We start from the raw sequence: 25,715 nt of genomic DNA on the forward strand, positions 1-25,715 counted from the left end.
TTCCCCCCCAATGCCTGTCTGTCAGTGCCCACTTTCTAGAATCTACCACCTGTGAACTTAAATTCAACTGGCAGGAACATCCCCGAGAAGGGCCCCTTTGGTGGACCACAAGGAGCATGAGAAAGCGGCTGCAAGGTGGCATAAACTAAATGAAGTTGCCCGCAGCAGGCCTGTGGATGCCCTAACACCAGCAGCAGGCCCTCAGCCCACTGGGCAACCTCCAGGCACCACTGGGCATTTCCAGGGGAAAGGACTCTTCACAGAGCTTGCAGGCATACCTGGGAAGAGTAGTACGTGCTGCTTTCCAGCTCTTTCAAGGCAGCTAGATCCCAATGCACTACAGAATGCTAGCCAGGTTCCAGCCCTTCACCAGTAGTGCCTGGCCAACGTCACGGGCGCTACATGCGTTGCCCCAGATGCCATTCTGCATTGGGGCCCAGGGAGGAAATGGTGGCGGGGCCAGCCTCGGGTGCACTTGTCTTGTCTACAGTTGGCGCTGGATAGTTTAAGTCCGTGTAAGTAAGAAGCCATCCCTCAGAGGTAGCTTTCTCAGGCCTAAAAATTGCCAAGTCTGCCTCACTTCAGAGTTCGCTTGTAGTAAATTCACTGGGCAAAGCAGCTATAAAGCTGTGTCCCACAACCTGGCCTCCATCGGCAGTGCGGACTTCATCTACCACCTGTTTCTTTCTCACATGGTCCAGACCGTGCTTTGGATCGCCGGTAGCTCTGAGCAGCTGCTCAGAGCTTGATTACAAGGTCTGGTTGGAAGTTGGATGGAATCTGGTAGACGTGACTCAGAAACATAAAAAGCCCTACATGGGGCGCCTGCGTGGCTCAGTCAGTTGAGCATCCGGCTTTGGCTCAGGTCATGATCTCAAGGCTCATGAGTTCAAGCCCTGCGTGGGGCTCTATGCTGACAGCTCAGAGCCTGGAGCCTGCTTCAGATTCTGTCTCCCCTCACTTTGCCCCTCCCCTGCTCGCACTCTGTGTCTCTCAAAAAAAATAAATAAATAAAAACGTAAAATAAAAATTTACAAAAAAAAAAGAAAAAAAAAAGCCCTACACCTCTATCCAAAGACTGAGATTAAGTAAAACAGTAGCAAGGCTAAAATCTGTGCCTCCTTAACCATCTGAGTGATGGGAATATTTTTCTTCAGGCATGATAAAATAGGAGAGATTTTCTCATAAGTCATACTGATTTTGATTAAAAGACTAAAATTAGTAAATTCACATGAGAGGTGAGAAAACGGATATGGAGTGTACAACTCTATTCAATTAGAAGCAATTTTAAATAATTTTATTTATCTGTCAATTTATCACCAATATCTAACATTTATGGTTTTGCTACATTTGGATAAGCACATTAGAAAGAATGTAAATTAAATACTATGAAAGTTGCCTTTTAATGAAACATAATCTTAACAGGATCAGGATATATAAATTTAGTGGTTTTATTGCATTATTAGAAAATTATGTTATGAAAGATACAAAAAAAAATCAATAGATGTTATTATTTCTGTTTATTTCACCATCAGTATGCCATCTTTTACCATTATGGCTTTGTATTTTCAATCTGCCCAATAGATTTCAAAGAATAGTTTATTACATGCCTAATAAAACACTTAAAATATTTACAGATTCAAAATAGATGTTTCAAAACTGAAAAAAGTTGACCTGAGAATTCAATATAGCATTGCCATTTATTTGTTTGACTTTTTTCCCCAAGTTGTTAATGTGGCAAAGTGTCCACATGCAACCTGTATCGTCTACTGCAACAAATGTATTTAATTCCTTATTTAAAATTGGTTAAGCATTAAGCTACGTTAGGTTATAAAATTTACAGATGGAGAACCAAGGTTTAATTTATAACCATACTTGTTTTGAATGTAATAATTTAACAACAAATTATTTGCTATAGTTGTAGCATTCAAATAACGAAAACAATTTTAAGGTAATATTATTTTATGGAGTTAGACATAACAGTTTTTTAAAAATCACCAATCATTGAGAAGGCCAATTCATAAAATAAGGAACAATGATCATGTAAATATGCAATATACAAACTGAAAAAAACCTTTCCAGAATTCTGCATGAAGGAAAAGATATACACTGTATATACATAATCCTGTCACTTGTCTTCGGCAGCCAAAAAAAAAAAAAAAAAATCATAACAAACTTTCTTAGAAAAAAACTTCTTTAGAAGTTAATGTTAAAATAGGCATAAATGTGTAATGCTATGCAATATATAGAAAATTTCCCTACCTTATGGCTGAAAAACAAAGATAAAATCCTTTATCTCTCTGTCCCTCTGTATTACAATTTGAAAATCATGTAGGTATGAGGTAGTGTAGTTACTTGTATTACATGCTGGCTATTAAAAGTAATGCTGTATTTTACAAAATATCACACTTGGCCAATAATCAGAATATCATCAAAATAAACCCTTAATGCTAAACTATTTATATGTAGAGAGAAATCTAAACCAAGTGTCTTAAAAATCATATTTAAGTTCTGAGACAACTAGGATGTATCATAAAATATTAAGTAACCTTTCAGAGCAGTTATTTACAGTAGCAGTTAAAGCAAAAGGTTATGTGACATTTGCACATACACAAACTGATATGACAGTTGAGTGGACACTGAGGTAGGAAATCAAGGATTCCATTGGTTTTGTATAAGATTTTACATTTTGTAAACCAGAAAAGCTTTTATATTATTTTATATTTTGGAGTTAAAATTTTAAATTACAAGTATCAAAGAGCTAGCTACATGGGGATATTATCTATCTACCTATCTATATATATATATATATATATAGGTATGCACACGCGATTCTTCTGTAGTATGGGATGCACTATCATAGAATTATTCTCCCTGACAAGTTCTTAAGTACTCTTATAAAAGCTTCTAGAAAATAAACAAGCCCAACTAGTTTTGTCTTACAACTAAGTCAATAACAGAGATAACATACAAATCACTGAAAACATACTAGCAATATCTCCCCCGCCCACCCATCGGAAAGGGTAACATTTGATAAATTACTCCGAAATATGAACTCTGGTCCCCGTATGCTGTCACGACTAAGGTCTACTTGCTAGACTTGCTGCTGTGGATGCTGGACTCCCACAGTAGCTACACAGGCCCTTCACCAGACTCAGGATGCAGTTGCTAAGCCTCTGTCTCAGGTATCTGATCTTGGTAAAATTAAGTACTTTTCCAATCCAAACATGATAAATTACTCCTGTGTACCCTTTAAAACTAGGTTCTACCAATGTGAATATATGCAATTTCTTTAAAACACTGTTGAGAAGGTTCATACTCTGTAGGTTTACTGGACTCTCAAACACCAGAATGGCTGAGAGCCACTGCAAAATGTTGGGGGGGGGGTAAGTGCTGGGACTATAAAAGCTTTATTTTAAAACGGGACTGAATGAACACAAAGACCGATCACGAAATGCCCAAGTCAAAGTGATTTGTGTGCCCTTATACACCAGATCCGGGGAAGGGAAAGAGATTAAGTCTGGTTTCCAGATCCAAACCCACAATGGAACGAGACTGAACTTTGTCCTATTTCACAAACCTGCACGGCTGTGTGTAGATACGTTTTCCTCTACAATAATGCTGTTTACAAGTAAACCACAGGACTTCGGAAATAGGATGAAAAATGAACCGCCGCTCCTGATAAACGTAAGCAGTTTTCTTTCCCCACGAGGTCTGCTTTTCTTGCAGGGGTCATGACCCGTGGTGGGAAGGCAGAGCGCCTGGTGTCTGGGGCAGCCCTCCGGGAGTCCAGGGAGGCCGCGACAGGGCTGCCAGCGTACCCCCTCATGCCTGTGTCCCAAGTCGTACTTCTTCCAGAAGGAAAAGAATGTCAGGAACCAGAAAGATCATGGTGGACCCAGATGTGGTAGAGACTGCAGAGAAAGAAAGGAAGGGGGGAGAATGACACTTGTCTACTGTTGATGCCGCCAGCATTTCTGAGGTCGACCCTGAGGAGGGAGGAGCAGAAGCCTCTGCCCGGGCCGACCGCGTGCCTCTGTGTCCTGCGTATTCCCAACATAGCTGAGGAGTCGCGGTGCAGGCCAAGCCAGCCCTGGCGTCGGTGGGAGAAGAGCAAAGCTCCAGGATTCGGGCGAGACACTGTCTTCCTCACCCTGCAATTCTGCACAAGTCTTCAGACGGCTGACATCCCACTTCAACACACGGCGGAGCTCTACCGGCCTTACTCGGGAGGCATTTTCTTTTAAACCGACGTCGTGCGAAAGGTCAGGTTCGGAAACTTGTGCAGGCCACTTCCTTAGCAGGAACTCTCTGCAGACGCTTCAAGCTGTTAAACTTTTGACACGCTGCAGTTTTCACTGTCCAATTCACTTTGCATATGGGAAGAGTTACTACCAATAGTGATTGTTCTTTAAAACGTAGTTTTTAAAGCCTTAGGACAGTTTCACATGTGAGTTTTCAGGATCCGGGAGGCATGTAATTTGTGCATCTCATGGAAATCAGGGGAAAGTCAGGGTTGCCTTCGGAGGAATTCCCTTAACAGCAAAGCCAGCGGGGGCCAATAACCAATACTGTTAAGAGTCAGAGGCTGTATTTCGCTCTTAAGACGTCAAAACTGCAGCGGAAAACGAGACGGTGTGCCGGAAGTGAATGCGAGTTTACTCATCAGTAGTACATTTATCAGTCATCTGCTGGCAGAAGTCCGAGATGCCGCCCCCCTGCCGGCACGGTTCTGAAGGCCCGGCCTGCTCGGGGGCGGCAGGAAGCCGGGACTCGCCGGGGGCACAGCCCGCAGACCCCCCGCCCTTCGGGCCGGGATGGGGATGGCGAGGGCTTGGCTCCCCGGCAGGGAGTGCCGCAGGGGGCCCCTCAGGTAAACTCAAAATCGACGGTAACGCAAGTTCGCCATCAGGAGTACTTTTTTCTTTCTCGGAAATTAAAAATGAAAGTGGGCAATCTGAAGCAGAGTACTTGGCGAGGATCTGTATTTGTTCTTGACTCAGAGCTGCTTCTTTACAGACTTGCTGGCAAAGTCCTGTTAGGTTCTGCTTCGTCTCACCCAGAGTTGACAAAATGTGATCTCTTTCTTTCAGCAAGCTCTCCTTTTCATTTTGCTGTGAGATGGGAAAGAGAATACAAGGACTTGTGTTTAGTAGCTCAGTCGACATTTCTGAAGTAACCAAACATTCGTACCTCCTGGGTCTTCTCATTAAATGAGACCACCAGGATTTTCTACTTCCAACTCAATTCAAAAATTTTTTAAATAACCCAGAGGCCCATAATCCCTCATCCAAAACTCTGATGTATCTTGGGGTTCAGAATTTTTCAGATTTTAGAAAGACAATACGGATGCCCATGTACTCCCTCCAGCAGGGCCTGGGGCGGTACCCCACGGTCAGACATCTTTACGTTTCTAAATAAAACACATTAAAATACCAAATAACGCACATAGTAGGAGAAAGAAAGACTTGACAACAGCCTGGGGTCAAGGTTTTTGTTTTGTTTTTTTTTTCCAGTCAAAATAGTTTATGACAAACTTGCCAGGTTTTCAGAGCTTTTTGGATTTACAGATTGTAAACAAAAGCGGACCATACATTTGCGATGGAAAACAACGAAAAAAAGTACGAGTACACCGGCCACAAGTACGGCAGCTCCGCTCCCTGCAGGATTCTAACCATGACCAACATTTGTTGAGCATTTGCTTTGTCCCAGATATTGTGCTAAATGCTTTCAAATATGCAGTCTCAACCACATCATTCACACCATGACTCTGTTGATACAAGTAATATGACACCCATTTTATAGATGGGACTGAGAGCTTAATATGCCCAGAGTCAGAAAGCTACTAGGGAGTGAGTTACTAAGGTGTGAAGAACCTGGGGATGAATTTTGTGTCTCTTATTTATTATTTTTGTTCCTGTTATGATTACTATTTAAAGTTTTTATTCCTGTAGGAACGCCCGCCACAGGACGTTTTCAAACTTTTCCTGGTTCCTGCATTTCTGTCCACCGTCACTTGCTGCTGCTGCTGCTGCTGCTGCTGCTGCTGCGAAGGCTTTTTCCATCACTGTCCCACCTTATCCTTCCTATTCTACCGCTGCAGTGCTGCTTACCTAGGATGAGCTAGGAAACCAAATAATCAAGCTATTTATAAACAAAGAGCAAATAAATGTTGGTAGGCGGTCACAGGTTTCTCCTGTGAAATTTATGACAACTCTCTTGGCTTTCTGCCCACTGACAGGCTCTGGAGAACAGAGGTTGCAAGCTAACATTGAGACAGGTTGTCTCAGAATGATAATGCACAATGACCATCCTTTAAATAGATTCTTTTCTGGAACAAAAACAGCTAAAAGGGTAAAAGGAAATTTGCTTTATATAAAAGTGCTGCTACTGTTTTACATAAAAGTTTTTCTTAAAAAATTGTATGTGAACCCAGTTACTGAGAGTTAGGTGTTTAAATATCTCAAGGCCATCTACTATTTTGAGAAAATGTGTGGTGAATACAGAGTCCTATAGTAAATTTTACCTTGTCAAGTATTCTCCAATTTGTTCAGATCTTTATACAGCTGTTCTGTTTTAAAAATACAGGTATAGGTCAAAAATATATACTTTTTTATATACAAATGAATAAATAAGTAAAACCAAGACCAATGTTCTTGGTAACAGAACAGAAGAGAAATATACTTTTGGTAACAGAAAGTTTGTCAGTTGTAGGCTTCTGATAAAATGAGTCTGCAGGTGCCTAGAGGTCACGACCTGTGCTTACTACTACCTATCCAAGAAGGAACACATTTACTGGAATCGGCACCCACTTTTTTTTATGACCTCCTAGAAGCCAATCCAAATGAGGACGTAAACAAAGCTTCCAGAAGAAAATAAGAAGCATTTTCCCTCCGTCACAACAATACTCAGCCATAGACTCCTCTATCAAAGTTGGGATGAGTTTCCTTTCTAAATAGCGACAGACGAAATTTTAACTACTGACTAGTCTTTTAAATTAAACGTGGTTAAGCAAATTAATGAAAATCTGAACTTTTTTCCAGAAATGAGAACTGCCACTTAATCTATAGATACTACGAAGATGACAAATATTTTATAATTTCTATCTCTTTAAACACCGATCATCTTGGGGCACCTGGGTGGCTCAGTAGGTTAAACATCAGACTTCAGCTCAGATCATGATCTCGCGGTCCGGGATTTCGAGCCCCGTGTCAGGCTCTGTGCTGACAGCTCACAGCCTGGAGCCTGTTTTAGATTCTGTGTCTCCCTCTCTGTCTGACCACCCCCCCCCCCCTTCATGCTGTCTCTCCCTGTCTCAAAAATAAAATAAACATTAAAAAAAATTTTTTTAATAAAAAAAATAAAATAAACACCAATAATCTTAAACATTCTCCCGACTTCCACCCCACTAAATAAAGAGTGACATAACTATACTCCTCAAGTACATCCCATACAAGATGTCTTGCTTCTTTCTTTACAACAACTAAAACAAGGTACAACCCTGCAATGCCACCATGATTAGTTCTATAAATTAAATGCCCCCAGCTGTGCCTCTGCACTTTTAACTCCTACACAGGTAAGTTTCTAGGCTGTCGGCTGATTTTTCCAGGCCACTCTAATTTTAAAACACAAATTGACTTCAGTAGAATTCAGTTTAATAACTGATTATTAAGGGGCAGCTGGGTGGCTCAGGCAGTTAAGCGTCCGACTCAATCAAGAGTCTTCGGCTCAGGTCACGATCTCACGGTTCGTGAGTTCAGGCCCTGTTGTTGGGCTCTGCGCTGACGGCACAGAACCTGCTTGGGATTCTCTCTCTCTCCCTCACTCTCTGCCCCTCCCCCACTCTCTAAATAAATAAATAAATATTTTAAAAAATAACTGATCATTAAATAAAAGTAATTCGACTTAATCACTTCGTGACATCTTTAATTAAAGACACCCCCTAAACATACGACCAGCATCCAGCTACCTATCTCTACAATGTATTTTCATTTTCTTAGAATGCAATCGTATAAAGCACAAGTCTGAGGTTCTGTGGCTTTAACCGCAGATTTATAAGAAAAATAAAATTGGTGTTCTAGTACCATTCTGCATTTTATGACAAGTTTACATCCAAATCCACACTTTCAACAGCCAGTGTACAACATTCACTCAAACAGAAGAACTTAAAAATATTTTAAATAGAACTCACCCAATAAAGGTAACGAGTGAAAGAATTTGGCACCCAAAGGGCTAGCTGACAGTGACAATGTTTTAGGTCAAAGAGTACTCACTACTAGAAAATGGTGATCAGTGGTTCCTTATGATGTAAAATCTCTGAACACACAGGTCAGGGAACTATGCAAGTGGCCCTTAAAAATATGAATACAAATGCTCAATTTCACTCACAAGAGAAACAAAAGCAAAAGCCACCCCGAGATACCAATTCTCCCTATCAGCCTGTGAAGAACCCAAAGCGGACAATAAACTTCTTGCTGAGGCTGGGGGCAGACACCCACACAGCTGGCAGGAAGGCAAAATGCTATGACCCCAGCAGAGCAGAATTCATTAATATCTAACAAAGTGACAGAGCTATTTACCCTCTTCCAGGGACCCATCCTAAAGAGACACCTCCTTCAGCAGGAAAAAACAACGTGCACAGTTACCCACCGCGAGGTCCCAAATGTCCACCAAGAAAAACCTGGCGTGATACTGCTCTGCAGTCACGGCCGAATATACAGAGCTGTGAAAGCAATGACAGCCTCTTTGAACTAAGAAAAATATTTCCTGGAAATCACTTCTTAAGTGAAAAGAGTGAAATACGGAAAAGCGCATACGGAATTTGTTTACGTAGCAGCAAGGATCAGAAGAATAAACATAAAATACTACCTGTTTTCAGAAAAGAAACACAAGAAAAAAATTAGAGACTAATGAAAAGAGCAGAGTTACAAATAGGGTACAGGGAGAGTCTGAGATCAAGGCTTCTGGAGTACAGCTTTCTCTAAACAGTTCTAACTTTTGAGCCATATCAATGTTTTATATATTCAGAAATTACACAAAAAAGGTGAAGAGTAAATCGTAGTAATAAATACAGAAACATTAATTTCACTGGATATTAAATTGCTAGCATAGAGGAAAAAATCACTTCAAATAACTTTTAAACTTTAAACTTCAATACTCTGGAATATATATTTTTTAAGTTTTTTTTAATGTTTATTTACTTTTTGAGAGAGAGGGAGAAACAGAGCGTGAGTGGGGGAGGTGCAGAGAGAGAGGGAGACACAGAATCCAAAGCAGGCTCCAGGCTCTGAGCTGTCAGCACAGAGCCCGATGCGGGGCTCAAACCCATAAACCATGAGATCATGACCTGAGCCAAAGTTGGACTTAACTGAGCTTAACCGACTGAGCCACCCAGGTGCCCCACTATGGAATATATTCAAGGACAAAAAAAGGCAAAGAAATCTTAAATTTTACTTAATCTGTTTCTTGTTACTAGTAGTACTGACATTGTAATTTTGTAACTATTATATATATGATTACATATTTTAACATCATAATTATTATAACCATAATAAATATATTTACTGTTTGCTTTATATCAGCATATATAATTATATTTACTATTACTTTAATATCATATTTACTGTTTGCTTTATACTTACATACAAGCAATCATTACATTACAAATATATATTCACACAAAGCAAATAGTAAATATATTACTATAACTGAGAGCTAAGATTTTCCCTGTAAAGAGATAAAAAACACACATAGAAGCAAAGACAAGAGCTCTATACTGCTAAAGTTTGACTGAAAATATCTACCTGGCTCATGAGTTCCATTATACCTTTTTACTTTTATTTATCCAAGGTGATGTATATACTGAATGCACTCGTGAGTTACACAAACACACATACATTTCCCACTCTGTCCCCTCAAAGAGCCCAGAAGGAGTTAACACCAGCAGCAAGCATGCTAAAAGAAACCAGGGAATTTTGGAGAAAGATGATTCCAAATCTTGGGACAAGCAAAGTACAGGGTGAGCCTGTGACAGATTATTCTAGGCAGCACAGAAGCACTAATGGGGTCATGTCAAAAGGACACAGCAGCTAGCCTGAGGGGCCTCTCTCTGGCCAACTTTGAAAAAATACCAACGTCAAAAAGACTAATGACGATTATGGTTGTGAGAAATTAAATGAGGAAAAAAATCAATCCCTAAGTCCACAGTGATACTAAAGGCATGGCATGGCGGGAGGGAGGCAAACAGGAGGGAAGAAAGGTCCCTTTTAAAAGAGGAATACCAAACAAACAAATGGATACAAATAAAAGAGGAGTAACAAGCATGTGTGTAAGTGGAACAACAGAATTAGGTCACTATTTTGCAACACCCATTGTGAAGGCCACCAACATATGCTAGAAAACAAAACATGTAGGAGTCGTGGGGAAGAGGCTATTCCTAAAGTGCCTAAGTAACACGTCACAGATTACTGAGCAATTACAGAGGCAAAAAACAGAATCTCAAAAATGATCTGGCAATCCCCATCTGCCCAGGTAGGACACAGTGTGCCCTCTACCACGTGGCGTAGCATAAAGGACACAACACCAGTTCAGGTTTCATCTCAATTCAACAACTTACACTTTCACAGTTTGTGTGAAATACAAAGAATGGAGGAGTGAGTTAAAACCAAGTGGAAACAGTCAGGTAAACATTAAAAGTATGACATTTTATGAGAAATCTGGCCTGGACTCTTCAAAAAGTTATCATGATTTTAAAAAGGGTTGTGGGGGTCTCAGGTTGAAAGACTAAAAAGGCACAACCAAATGTTCTGTGATGAAAGGACCCTAGTTTGGAGGGGGAAAAAAGCATATAGGTGAAATATATTTGGGAAACTATTAGGGTAATTTGAATAGGGAGTATATATAATACTGAGGATCTATTAACTTTCTCGGGTATGATAAAAATATTGGTAAAGATATGAGATAAATATATGTAAGAATGTCTATTTTTAGGAGATGCATGTTTTAGTATTTAGGGGTAAAATGTCATAATGTGGTAGCTTTTAAATGAATCAGAAAATAAAAGCAGAGCAATAGAGACCGACTGAGAAAAGACACTGGGACCGAGATCAACCAACTGTGGTTAGAAAGAGACCAAAACTGACCGACAAGGAGGGAGACAAAGACGGACAGACCAAACAACGAGAGCAGGGACACACACGTGGCTGGAAAGACCAACAGAGAAGTAAAGCAGATGTGACAAATGTAAATAATTGTTGAGTCAACATGAGGTTGTTCATTGCACTCTTAACTCTTCTAAAAGCTTGAAGCTTTCAGAATGCAGGGGAGGAAGATGAATCTCAGGAAAACATGAGAACACGTAAATCTCTCCCTGTGAGAATATAAGCATTTTTTTGGCAAGGACTGTATCTCAGTCATCTTTGATTTCCTGGTAACTCGTACAACATTTAGTACGCTCAGCAGATGTTCACAGAAAGAAGAGGAATTTAAAATACAACTACTAATATTTACTGGGCCCAGGGCACGTGCTGAGCAGTATAATGGCATGTGATCTTTGCACCAGTCCTGAGGGAGATACTATCCTTATCTCCGTATCACCAATAAGGGAATGTGGGTGGGTATTAGAGGTAAAATAATTTCCCCAAGCCACAAAGCTACCAAGTAGCCAGGGACCATTTCCAGATGTTTGACTCCAAAGCCTCCATCTGACCTTTGTGCCCTAGTGCAACAGGCTCTCAAATTTTAATGTGAATGAAGATTTACCCTGGAAATATTTATGAAACACATGCTTCTGGGACCCTCCCACAGGTGTAGGGTAGGATTAAGGAATGTGCTTTTTTTTTTTTAGTTTTTCTAGTATTTTTTTAGGAACGTGTATTTTCAAAGGGACACTCCCAGATAACTCTGATGCCAACTGCCCACAGACCACACTTCAAGGTGTGCTGCTCAAGGATATCACAGAGTGGCAATGGGCAAGTTCCAGAAGGGCCCACTGGGTGTGTTTGGAGATGGCAGTGTGCGTGTGCACAGAGCAGCCAGCAGCACGTGGCTAGAACAGATTTATCTTTTTAATATTTATTTTTGAGAGAGAGACAGAGAGAGAGAGAAGAGGAGGGGCAGAGAGAGAGAGGGAGACAGAGAATCCCAAACAGAGAATCTGCTGAATCAGAGAATCTGCTTTCAGCATAGAGCCCAACACAGGGCTCAAACTCATGAACCGTGAGATCAGGACCTAAGCCAAGATCAAGAGTACTGACTGAACCATGCACCCAGGCGCCCCAAAACAAGTTTATTTTCAATAAAATAATACAATCTTCACCACAAGATGTAAAATACTAAGGACAGATGAGGTCTTTGTACTCCTATACCATCACAATAGATAAAAGCAACGAAACAAAATGATGTCTATAGACCTCAAGTCTGAATCCAAGTGCTTTTGTGAATATTCTGATTTCTGATCACTTATACGTTGATACCAATAAATAGTGGATAACATCTAAGAGAAATACACTTTGGTAATTTTTTTCTTTAAAGAGCTAAATTCCCGGAGTGCCTGGGTGGCTCAGTCAATTTGAGTGTCTGACTCTTGATTTCAACTCAGGTCATGATCCCAGAGTCGTGAGATCCAGCCCCACATGAGGTTCCACACTAAGCAGAGAGCCTGCTTGAGATTCTCGCCCTCTCTCTCTCTCTGCCCCTTTCTCCCACTTGTGCTCTCTCGTAAATAAATTAATTAGTTGAAATTAAATTAAATTAAATTTTTAAAAAAGCTAAGTTCTCTTCATTTCAGGGTTACCTTTCCTTGAGGCAAAAATAGTATTAGAAACATACTAGTTCTTAACTTCTCAAGAAATGTTCAAGAAGAAACATGGACCTTGTAAAGAATCCTTAAAGACAAGAGCTTTGAGGGGCGCCTGGGTGGCGCAGTCGGTCGAGCGTCCGACTTCAGCCAGGTCGCGATCTCGCGGTCCGTGAGTTCGAGCCCCGCGTCGGGCTCTGGGCTGATGGCTCACAGCCTGGAGCCTGCTTCGGATTCTGTGTCTCCCTCTCTCTCTGCCCCTCCCCCGTTCATGCTCTGTCTCTCTCTGTCCCAAAAATAAATAAATAAATGTTGAAAAAAAAAAAAAAAGAGCTTTGTAAGCCAAACATAACAAAAATTGAATGATTCTTGAACTTTATTGGTTAAAAAAAAAGTCATGTTATTGGTCTATAGATTATTCATATTCAAAATCCTTATAGTAAACGCAATGACAAATCGATGCCTAACCTCTCATACACCATAAATGTTAAAAGTAATTACCATCAATTTACCCACCAAATAAATACACCTCTTTCTTTTTCTTCAAAGGTTCTATTAGATTCTGACAGGACTTCTTGTTGAAAAATACAACTCATTTATTTATTGAATTTGAACTAACATCACCCATTGTCTTTCATAGCGCATTGAGACTATTAAAGTGTCCTTTATGCATGATAATTATTCTACAAATCTACCGTGAAGACATTTTAGAATCACTATTCTTACCGTGACCAAAACACTGTTCTTCATGTGTTTTTCCATCCAGTCTATTATACTATTACTCTTACGACAAACTGCAAAAAGTTTGCAGCCAATAGCCACAGACTAAAGTTTACTAAAATATGGGCCCTTCGCCTAATCACCAGATCAGGGCAACATATACTGTGAATTCATTTATATGTTAACCTAACCAGTTATTGGCTACATCACCATGGCTGTTTCATTACAAAACAAGTACTTTCCCTTAAGTAGGTTCACTAAAATACCACCCAGAATATAAATACTGGGAAATACTGCTTGTCTACGGACCATGTTTCCAGAAAGTACCCTCTCAATTTAAAAAATACAAATCTGTCGCACTCCTCCATATTCTCCACTCTACTGTTGGTCCTTCTCTCTTTACAAAAGACAACAAGACCCAAAACATCACCCAATAACCAGGGTCTAAATTCCAAGTAAATTTCTTAATGTAATAAAATAACTTAAGGCTCAAACTCTTTTACATCTAGGAAAAGGGGCAGCTTTCTTATTCCTGTTAGCTAAGAAGTAACACATTCTCTGCTTATTTTCACCTGAGAGAGACATCTGTGGCAGGTCTGAACTTTACAAGTGCCCCTTACACTTTGCAGCTAGAGTGTGCCTGTAAAAATCACTAGAACGGAGAGTAGTATGAAGGACGGGACAGTGAGTTCAAGGAAGCTAAAACATAACGCAAGACACTCTGCAAAAAAGAAAAAAGAAAAAGAAAAAGAAAAAAAAGCTAGCATGTTTTCTCTGGAGATATTGGGAAGTGGACAGAGACCGAGCTGAGTTCAGTCAGCCTGGTGCACATCTGGATGAGCAGATCCCTGGCAGGCAATGTGCTCTGCCTGCCCAGAGGTGGGCTCCTGGCAGCTGGGCTGTAACTATCTGTCCCTTCTCTCTTGTCACAGAAAAGGACACCTGAGCTGAAGTAAGCCAATTAGATGCTCACCTCCTTGGGAATTTAGAACTAAAACTGTAGTGTCCATCTGGACTAGATCCCGGAAGAGAGAGAGACTATTCAGAAGCCACACTGAAGCTACCCTTGCCATCCACATCTAGCGGCACAGTGCAGAGTGAGCAGGTGCATGAAGATGGGGTGACAGAGAAGATTCTCTGGGTTTCTGGTGGCAGTTTTCCACTTTCTTTTCTATACTGTTTACGATGCCTGCTTCACTCTTGGGCTTCTAAATGAGACACACCTGTATCCTCACAACAAATTCATTCCTTCCTTCATTCATGCTTCAGATGGTTTCTATTTCTTACAGCCAGTGTCCAAATTAATACAACAGGTAAATAGGGTACTGACCACAATAGATGAATAATAAATTTTTATGTTTCCATTTTTCTGTATATAAAGGCACAGACTGGTTTTTTATTCTTTTCTTTTTTTCTGATGAGGGCAAAGATGAACTGAATGGAGGAAAACACAACATTGTCATAACAACCCAGTACAGCACAAAATAAGAATGCATTTCCCCAGACAGGTTCTTTTTTCTAAAATGTTGCTGATTGATTGCTGTTCATACCTAGAATGTTTGTGCTTGAGAACTTGCTACAATCACAATTTCAAACTTTCACCAATAATTAACAAAGACTCCAAACTAAATATTCCAAGAATGTTTTTGCTATTTGGTGCTGGTTCCCTGCTGTCTCTACAGCTGCACTCCCATAGTTGTCTCTTTCATACAATGCTTTCTTCCACCAACCACTAGGGGAACAGAGAAACCTGGGTGCAAATTAATCCATTTTTCAATTAATTTGCGTTTTGATGCTGGAATAAATAACAAGATTCAATAACGTAAGCATTCCTCTCCCTCTAGAGTCTCAATAAATCTTGAATTTTCTATTCATATCAGCAAATGAGTTCTTTCTCTTAGACGAAAGATCCAAGTTCGTTTATTGATTCCAGTATCAATCAAAACAAGTTATTCAAGTCTACCGTCAATTTAAATGAACAATTGTAACATTAGCTTTTATAGATACTTAAGAGATTGAAGTGTTTCAGAGTTTCTTCAATCTCTACTCAACCACTAAGAATTAGGTAGACAGTTAAAACACACACACACACACACACACACCCAAAAATAGTTCTCAGTTTACATATTATAGCATATCACACTAAAGATGTAGAATACTAGCATAAGCAAAAGAGTCTATGAAAACTCTTTTCGTCTCCCAAGCTTTCTAAAAACATCATGTGACTTATTTTCTTAAGATGGTAATTGGTGAATTTTGAAATTAACATGTAATTGAGCATCGTATCTGACTCAGGAATTGAAATTGCTATTTCCTCTACAAAAAAAAAAAAAAGAGTAACTGAATGGATGCGGTGGAATTTGAGTAACAAGAAACCTGCAAACTTACCAGCTTCTCAATTTCTGATTCCAGATTCTGTATACAGTCCAGTTTTCTCTTGCGACAGCGCTGCGCAGCAATTCTGTTTTTACTTCTCCTTCGAATGTCATGGATGCAGTCCAGTTGTTCCGGGGTCAGCTTGTGCATTTTCAACAAGGATTGAAAATCATTTCGGGAGAGTGAGATTATTCGTTGTGCATTAAATGGCAGTTTTACCTAGAATGTAAAATAAACATTAGTAATTGTTGCTGAGTAATGTAGTTAGACTCCCATCACGGAAGAGGAAGATCTACATCTATATTTTCCAGAGAACTTCATTTAGACTTTAAAAAACAAAAAACAAAAAACAAAAAAAAAAGCAGACCTCTATTCCCAGTTTCTATATAATCCCTTATAATAAAGACTGATAATTTGATATTTCTAGCCTATTTTAGAGGGTTCAGAAGACAAGTACATTGAGAAACAGATTTTTAGCAAAATAAAAAATATGAACACAAATATTCATGTATTTAAAATTAAAAAACAGAACTTGTTTTACTCAGACATGTTAATTAACACACATATCATTAAGCCTCTTTCTAAAGTGTTTTTAATGTGTTTAACCAAACAAAAAAAAAATCTATTTTATACTTTGATTGATACTGATCTAACACTGGTATAACTACCTAGTAATTTCTCGAGCATTTTAGAAAATTAATTTTTCTGTCAAGAAATAGTAGTGTCACATAAGTCAACTTAAAAATCTACATGTTTCACTTTTTCACTTGTCAGTATAGAAATGGTTAGAAAAACCTAATGAATATTTTAATGTCATCTTCAACAAACTTAAATTCGGAAAAATTTAAGGTAATTTTTTTTTTTCAACGTTTATTTATTTTTGGGACAGAGAGAGACAGAGCATGAACGGGGGGGGGGGGGGGGGGCAGAGAGAGAGGGAGACACAGAATCGGAAACAGTCTCCAGGCTCTGAGCCATCAGCCCAGAGCCTGACGCGGGGCTCAAACTCATGGACCGCGAGATCGTGACCTGGCTGAAGTCGAATGCTTAACCGACTGCGCCACCCAGGCACCCCTAGGGTAATTTTTTTTAATGACAAAATTGTGGGACAACTTAATTATATTAATTATTCATATAAAACACTGATCAGTTTCTCTGGCAACCTACTTAGTCTTTCAAACTTACAGAAATTAGTTACACAAAATGTCTTACAATTTCTTAAAAGTTTTATTTTTAACATTCTTTTCACAGTTCCATTAAATTAAAATTAAAATCCATTATATGGATTTATAAATGTCATATAAAAATCTGTAGATGTAACTCATGCACATATATTACTTCTTAAATTAAATCACCAATAATCTCCTTCCAAAGCTAAGGAGGAAAGAAAACCTGTCACTCTTTCAAACCCATGTCATCCAACAGCTAGAAAACCAAAGAAAATGATAAAGAACCAACAAGGCTTTATTATCACTGGAATTATGGTAATGTTTTACAAAAAACCATCTATCAAATACAAACAAACATTTGTACACAAAGTACACAGATCAAGCTTGGTAAGGTTCATCCAATACCAGGTAACTCATGCCAAATTATTAAGACATTAAATTAATGGCTGAAATGGCTAAGGGAAACTAAGAAAAAAATTAATGGCTATAAAAAACTAGGGCAAAGAAAACTCTCCCACATTCCTGTACCTAGTCACTGCTAAATCATTGCCAAGTAACTAGTCCCAAGTCCAGAGATCCTGCAGCAATGACTAAGATTGGAGCATATGTTGCATTTTTCCAGGAGTTACGATCACAGATTCTTTTTTTTTTTTTTTTTTTACCTTTTGGGACAGGGCATTTGATTTAAACAGCCAATGTGTGAATACACTCCATGACAAAAATAAATACACCCGCTTGAAACATATGAACACAGAAGTCCTTCAAACTCCGTCACACTCTTTTGGTACTGATCACACAGTTTTAGAACTGTCTCCGGATTTCCTCCTCCCTCCCTCCCTGAGCCTGCGCATATCATCTCTAAAGGTGCGACAGGAGCCGACCCAGAGTAAATCCCGATTAAGTGGTCAAACAAGGACTTAGCAACACACACGTTTTCCCCTCACCTCACATTCTTGTTCTCTGGCCGAACAGGGTTCGCTGTCACCTTCAGTATCCGTCTCAGAGTCATCTCCCAGGCTAATCACGCAAGCATACGGGCAAGGTTCCTGCTGGGGTTCGGAAACATACTCATCATTTCCAATTTCCAAGCTGCTAGAACAGCCTTCGGTACTCAGAGTACTTATAAAAGGGCAGTTGACAGAACTTAACGTTGTAAAAGTCCTCTGACCCGGTTCCGGGCTCTCGCTGATCCTGATACCTAACCAGGGACACTCAGACCGTTTCTGGGAGTAGATCGGTTCTGAGCCATCTTTGGCCACCGCAGGTGATAACTGCATCTGGCAAGGAGAGTCCGTGCTGCAAATGTCACTCCAGAAGCCTTTTGCTAGGTGTTCTGCCACTTCCCGTTCCACACTACTGCGATCGCTGGAGGCAAGGCTACCATCTTCCCTGGGGCCAGAGTCAGACTTCAAATGTAAATCCTGACTTTCACCAAACGTTTTCTCTTCCCGAACATCTGTACCTGACAAAGGCTTTTCTGTTAACACTGCTGTGTTTTGCATTCCAGCAAAATTCACGTCACCGTCACCGTATTGGTCGTAGGTGTGTAAAAGAGACAGAGAATAGAGCCCGTGAGGGGCTGCAGAAGAATTGTGGGGGAAAGGAGTCATTTCTGGCTTTTCTGATGGGCACTGAGGAGCAGGATCTTTCTTCTTGGTTTCTTCATGTTCCATTGCTAATTTACCTTCTTCACATTTTAAAATCACCTGCAGATCTGCACAGTCCTGGATTCCTCCCAGACATTCATTTTCAGGAGTCTCATTTGGCTGGGCAGACGCATGAACGTCTTTGACGCTGGATTCCGCACTACGGACTCTGTCAGTTCCAAATGCTTTCTGGAATTTTCTGTATTTGGGACATAGAGATGGCAAAGCCAGAGCAGCATCCTTTTCTAAGCACATGGAGTCACAGGTCTGACTGGCACTGTCCTGGAGAGGAGATGACACTTTTGCATTTCCTTGATACCTATGCAGTTTCCATTGAGGAGTCTGGACATTTTTATTTTCCAAAAATTCCTCCACGTCATCAATTTCTAAATCCCTCTGGTCCAACAGTGAAAACTTAACGTCTGCTTTCTGACAGTGTGATGGGATGCATTTTTTTCTTAGGCATTCTTGCTGGTCTGCAGTGGAGTCCAAAAACTTAAATTTGAGAAACTGAAAGCAGGATTCCTCAATATCACGTACACCTAAAAATTCCACACACTTGCACACTTCATCCACATTGTCCTTACTTAAAATCAGTTTGGCAGTGTAGGCAAACTGAATTAAAGGTTCAAATCCTTTAACTGTCACCTGTTAACATACAAAATAAAAACAAAAGCATCACTTGAAAGTGGTCTCGTGGATAAATAAAAGTAGAAGGGGAATAGAGACATGAAGAACTTACTTGTGATCATAATAAAATGGGCATTTTAATTTGGTAAGTGAAAACATCCTTCTAGAAAATGTAACGCTAATTAGGAGTCTGGAAAAGTATGCTTATCACACCTCATTCGTTGGACCTGCACCCTCCGCTTCATAGATTTCACACTTAATGACACATGAATTATGGTCTGACTCACATGAGGTGAAGACATCAAACACTGCCATTATGGGATGTGTTGCTAATTTTTAAAACCAATGCTAACCCATAGTTGGCCCTTATCATTTCATTGGCATTGTGTTATTCGTGCCAACCTCTGCCACAGAACTGACAAGCTGTTGATGCTCCAAACTGTTGATACAAGTTCGTGGAAGTATGGATACTGGGATAAGCTAAACTGTAGACTTAGGACCCGTCACAGAGCAGCCCACACCAACCTGCCATAAACAAGCTCTACATACTTTCTCCAAACGCCTCTTAACTTTAAAGGCTCCACGCTCTTCTAGCTGCAGTTACTAACTACCTAAAAGCCAGCTATTCTGGGGGCACCTGGGTGTCTCACTTAAGCGTCCAATCTAGGCTCAGGTCACGATCTCATGGTTCATGAGTTCAAGCCCCACATCAGGCTAGCTGCTGTCAGCGTGGAGCCCACTTCGGATCCTCTGTCCTCCTCTCTCTCTGCTCCTCCCCCGCTGGTTCTCTCTCTCAAAATGAATAAACTTAAAAAAAAAAAAAAAAGCAAACAATTGTAATAAGAGTTCAGTGTAACCAGCACCTCCCAGTCCTGTGAAAGGGCTCTTGGAGTCAGGATATAACAAGGACAGAAATGTTTAGATGCCTGAGCTCTGCAACAGGCTGGTGGGAAAGAGACAGGTAAAAAGCAGGCTCTATAATTGTGAGACCAAATCAATTTTTTTCTACCAATGCACAAACAGTCTCAAGAAAGAAAAAGGGGGAAAGAGAACACTTATGGAGTGTTTTCCTACTTTCCATGAGGCCCTGTCTTATTAAGATGGATGATTTCTAGAACCCTAAACCCCCTCAGTTTCTCATCACAGGAAAAGGTCCAAAAGGAGAAAATGAGACACAGCGTGGCCGCTCGGAGCATGACCTCTCCCAATGCCCAACCCATTGGCTGTGCCCTCCCTACTTTGGTCATTTTCTCAAAAAGTCACATAAGAGGGGCGCCTGGGTGGCGCAGTCGGTTAAGCGTCCGACTTCAGCCAGGTCACGATCTCGCGGTCCGTGAGTTCGAGCCCCGCGTCGGGCTCTGGGCTGATGGCTCAGAGCCTGGAGCCTGTTTCCGATTCTGTGTCTCCCTCTCTCTCTGCCCCTCCCCCGTTCATGCTCTGTCTCTCTCTGTCCCAAAATAAATAAATAAACGTTGAAAAAAAAAAATTTAAAAAAAAAAAAAAAAAAAAGTCACATAAGAGTGGGTCAAGTTATTCAACTGCTCAATAAATATTGTTAACTGACACCCAAAACTAACAATTCTATGTATGACATGTCATCATAATTTCTAGGAAAAAGGTTACAGAAATGAGCTCCCCAGGACAAGAAGGGAGACTGTTCTATTTTTAACTTTATCACGTTACCTTTTATAAAGGTAAAGGTAAAAATAAAGTCTACGGAAAGAGATTTAATTAGGTTCAATTCAATGAAAACCAGGGTAGCCTCCAGAAGCATGGACCTCTCTCCCACCTCTTCCGGCAGAGTGATGCTAAGCTCTGCATCGGCCTGGCCGACGATTCTCGAGTGGAAGTAGCTGCTGCATGCCGCCAGCACAGACCGGTGGGCCCGGTAGCGCTGGCCCTCCACGAGGACGGTGACGTCGCACAGCACGTCCTTCTTCCGCTGGTCGTTGAGGCCAAGCAGGAGGTTGGTGCTGTGCACCGAAGATTCATAGGCAAACACCGCGTTCTCACTCAGAGACATTCTGCATAACAAATGGGGTCGGGAAGGCCAGTGAAAGCATGCTTCTCGTCGTCATCAAACCTGCAGAAACACATGTAAGACCTGACTTAAATAAAATCTTGTTAAAAATATTTTTTTAAGTTTTTTTTGTTTTGTTTTGTTTTGAGAGAGTGGGGGCAGAGGACAGAGAGAGAGGGAGAGAATCCCAAGCAGGCCCCACATGGTCAGTGCAGAGTCTGAAATGGGGCTCAAACCTGTGAACCGTGAGATCATGACCTGAGCTGAAATCAAGAGTAGGATGCTTAACCGACTGGGCCACCCAGGAGCCTCTAAAAATATTTCTTTTAATGACAGTGTCAAATATAAATTTAAAAAGCCATCGCAAAAATAAAAATGAAAACAAAAGTCTCTAGAGAACCTAGATACATTTATTCAATTTATCGCATTTAAAATAGGTTCTTCACGGCAGTTTTTAGTTAGTTTTTCTAATTTTAGGAAAAAGGGTTCTCAGGATGAGGAAGGGAAGAACTCTTTGAACCAACCATTTCATAGCTCTCTGAAAGTGAGACATTTCACATTGAGAAAACACCTACAATGAGCAAACAGACCGGGTCCAGGAAATTTCTGGGTGGCATCCCAATCCTATTGTTTTATGATGCCAATGGGCGTGTGCGTGTGTATAGTTCACCAGAGGTCACCCTTTGGGATGGAACTGACGGGACCAGGCATGTGGCCTTCCACCATTCTCCATGCTCCGTTCCCCAACATTTGACAGCTGGTAGGAGCCTTCAGTGCTTTGTAACAAGGGACACATGGTACATAAGGTAAAGTTCCTCCAACATAAAGAAGAAAATGACTTGAGAAAAAGACAAAATTGTCGAGCCAGATCTTAACAAGTCCTTTTTATATAACAAGTCCTGCTTTACACTACAAAACACAGGCAGTAAGTACAACTACATCGTCATTAAGAACATGGTTTACCATACATAGAAACTCTTTTCCCCAAATGTTCAAACATAAGTTATCAAAAATGTATACATATTTAAAATACACACCAACATATAATAACCGCCAAACAATTTTTGATCATGTACACATTACAAGCAAAAAAGGAGAGCCACAACAGACATATGTCTACCTATTTCAGTCATGTACGACTGTTCTTATATACTACATGTTATAAAACACACAGAGACTGAAAGTCAGATTAGAAGAGTTCTAGTATTTTCTTCCAGCCACCAGTGGCCAGTGGTGAGTACCCCCAAGGTGTGTGTGTGGACCCCACTGTGGCTGATCAGGCTGAGAAGCTCCTCACAGGCATCATCCCTGTCGTTCGCTTTTTGTCCTTCTGAACTCACTCACTGCCTGAGACAACAAGGTCCTCAAAAGTTCAGTGACTGAATAAACGTTATTGTTTCCAGATTCGTTCTACTCCACAAACAAAAACAAAAGGACAAATGAGAACTACCAAAGGTCAGACACACCAGGCCCAGATCACAGGTGACTTCTGCCTCACAGACAGGCTGTTCTAGTCACAAACACATGAAATGCCATCTATAAATTCTATTCTACTTATGTGTCTATCTACTTATGTGTCTACTTATGTGTCTCAATTTAGCTAAAATGGGAAGTTCCTCAGAAGTAGTCCATGAAAATGAAATGTCCCATTATGTGGTTAAACTCTACCCAAGGTTACGGATCACAACCTATCATTTACTGATTTGGCATACCACATAAAATCATGGCAACTTCAAAATTACGTACTAGAACTAACTCGACTTTTGGGTTGTGCCCATTTGAAAGAGTAGTATATTCCCTTTAGCAATTGGTCTTAATATTTCAGTTATCAACACAAGGGAATTACTGTTAAGAATAGCAAGGAAGAACTATCAAAGGAACTATGCACCGTGTGTGTGTGTGTGTGTGTGTGTGTGTGTGTGTGTGTGTGTGTGTTTGTGTTACAGACCACTCCACCTTCTCTGTACAACTTCCCCAGCCAAGCTGGACTCAACAGTTTGCCTCACCACATCCCTGCACCTAAGTCCCCAGCCTCTTTATTCTTTCCTGGCATCTGCCTTGCAAACCCTTAAAACTAGACTAATCTTACTTTTACATCTCATCATTCTGCCGAACACAGCACAGCCAGACAAAACTGTAAAAACACGTAGGCTGTTGTCACTATAAATTAATGGTGTGCAATTTCAGGGTCTTAGCACGGCTTATCCATTCTTTTGTGTGCCCCAATGTTCTGTTGTCCCCAAGAACCTCCCAAGTAGCCACTTCTCTCTTCAGTTAGTGTCTCTCCCAGCAGACAACTATAACTGGGATACAATCTCAGAAAATATTACCCTCCCACCCACCTCCACAGGCTCCCTTCTCCTGCTGAAAACAACCCCTTTAAAGTCTGCCCTTGACCTCATACCATCCTTGCCTCTCTGGAATCCAGTCCCTTCTCTTAACACCCTCTCTCACTTAGGTCCAAACTCTGTCTTTATGCTGGCTTCTTCCCATTAGACTTTGTTCATAAATATGTTTAAGTCTCTTGAGAAACTGTCCTAGAAGCAGTTAACAACCAACGGCAAGTATTTGTTACACTCTCATTCTGCACCAGGCACCGGGCTGAGGTGCTGACACAGTTTACCTCATCTACCCCTCACCACAGCCCTCTGACATGGATGCTCCTGTATCGTCCCAACCGTACAGATGAGGAAACTGAGGCTCGGGGAGAAGTATCTCGACCACGGTCAAAAGACCAATCAGATAAAGAACGCGGATCCATAGCAAGCACCTGACTATTCCATATCTGTCTCCAGTTAGTATCTGCTGAAACACACAGTACAGAAAGTCACTGCGGTCCTGTGGGGAGCCAGGCCAGGTATTACTAAAAGACTGTGCGTGAGAATAGGGAAAAGGGCTTTCCCAGAAAGCCAGGAGCAAATGAACTGGACTTGAACTTCAAAAAGAGGACTCTGGACTGTTTAACACTGCAGCCTTGCAACCTAAATGTTCTCTGGCTCCCAAGGAAACTACGGCAGAAACAGGTTCCATACCTTCACTCTGGGGCTGCCGTCAGCCCACATGTGTGTCTGTGTGACCCTCACTCCTCACCTCAAATTCCACGAGGAATTGATTCTTGGCTTAACCCTCCTGTTTAGGCAGTGTGGGGTGACAGATCACTTCCTACGTTCACAGCCAGCTTACAGATTGGCCGTGAGATGCGGATTTGGGTGCTAGGCCAACCCCAAGCCCCGCCAGCTGCAGCCACGAGAAGCCAGAGAACCAGGAAGTACAACAGCCACTCAGGGGGACCCCTCTAAGAAGGGTCTCACTAGCGCGGACTGGGCACACGCACGCCACGACTGCTCTTGCTCCCACCAGAACCCTGAAACTCACCCTGACACCCCCGTCAGCCCCTCTATGCAATCTCTTACCGAGACCTGGTACCTCTGAACACTGAAACCCGCTTCTCTTCATCTGTGCTGCCATAATGCCAGTCCAAGCCACCGCTGGCTCTCGTCTTGACAAATGCCGCCCAGCCTTCTGTAGTAGCTTACAAATGCATGTATGTGCAAATACAGGTATATAAAATAAAAAGCGAAATAAAGTTTCATACATCAGCATTTTATCCTTACTAGTGCAAAGTACTCTAATTTCTACTCTGTTCTATTAAAAAGAAAAACTCCAGTCGTGATCCACTCAATTTCAAGAACCACTAACGGACCATCATCTCACGTATGGGAAACACATGTCCAGTGGCTAACACACAGAGTCTAAAATCACACACTGTCGGGGTTCAAATCCCAGCTCTGGCATTTACTAGCCATGTGACCTCTGGGCAAGCTGCTCAACCTTGCTGGGTCTTAGTTTCCCCAACTATAAAACACGTACAGCAGCAGCACCGCACTGGGTTGTCATGAGGTTTACATGGACAGTGAGGGTAAAGGGCTTAGCAGAGTGCCTGGCCCATAGTAAACAAATAGTCAAGTACCAACTGCTCTTAGTAATAACAACAACAAAATCTTCATCCCTCAAGCCCCTCTAGATCCCCTTCAATTTATACTCTCGCACAAAGTGACTTCTTCCTTGCCAAAACTCTACAATGTCCTCCCAGTTTTTTGCGATCAACTCTAAATCCTTAGCCTGTCCTCCAGACCTTACCCTACTAATACAACCTTATCTTAAGCCTTTGCCTCCCTCTTTTGCTGTTCTCCAGCCTCACCCTCCTTCCTTCCAGCATAAGGCACTAAGCTCCTTCCAACCTCAGGGCCTCTGAGCATGCTGTGCCCGCCCCCTGCACTTTTCCTACTCCTTAGCTGGCTAACTCCTCACCTTTTAGGTCTCAGCTTAAATGTCAAAACCTCGTCTGACTTGTTTTC

The 25,715-nt window shown here is 41.1% G+C and overlaps 1 protein-coding gene across 4 annotated transcripts in view; it reads right to left on the reverse strand.

Annotated features, from left to right (window-relative positions):
- Positions 1 to 1,270: 1,270 nt before the first annotated feature.
- Positions 1,271 to 25,715, reverse strand: part of BACH1 (BTB domain and CNC homolog 1) — a 44,688-nt gene continuing 20,243 nt past the window's right edge. For 2 of the 4 annotated variants that reach the window (XM_045501541.1, XM_045501543.1), the window contains exons 2-5: positions 21,127 to 21,420; positions 18,006 to 19,355; positions 15,905 to 16,111; positions 1,271 to 5,114 (exon numbers count right to left, since the gene is read on the reverse strand). In XM_045501541.1, the coding sequence (XP_045357497.1) occupies positions 4,659 to 5,114; positions 15,905 to 16,111; positions 18,006 to 19,355; positions 21,127 to 21,360 (2,247 nt within the window). In that variant the 5' untranslated portion in view covers positions 21,361 to 21,420 and the 3' untranslated portion in view covers positions 1,271 to 4,658. The other 2 variants (XM_045501545.1, XM_045501544.1) reach the window with 2 other exon arrangements.

This window comes from Leopardus geoffroyi, chromosome C2, assembly GCF_018350155.1.
Source record: "Leopardus geoffroyi isolate Oge1 chromosome C2, O.geoffroyi_Oge1_pat1.0, whole genome shotgun sequence".
NCBI lineage: Eukaryota > Metazoa > Chordata > Mammalia > Carnivora > Felidae > Leopardus > Leopardus geoffroyi.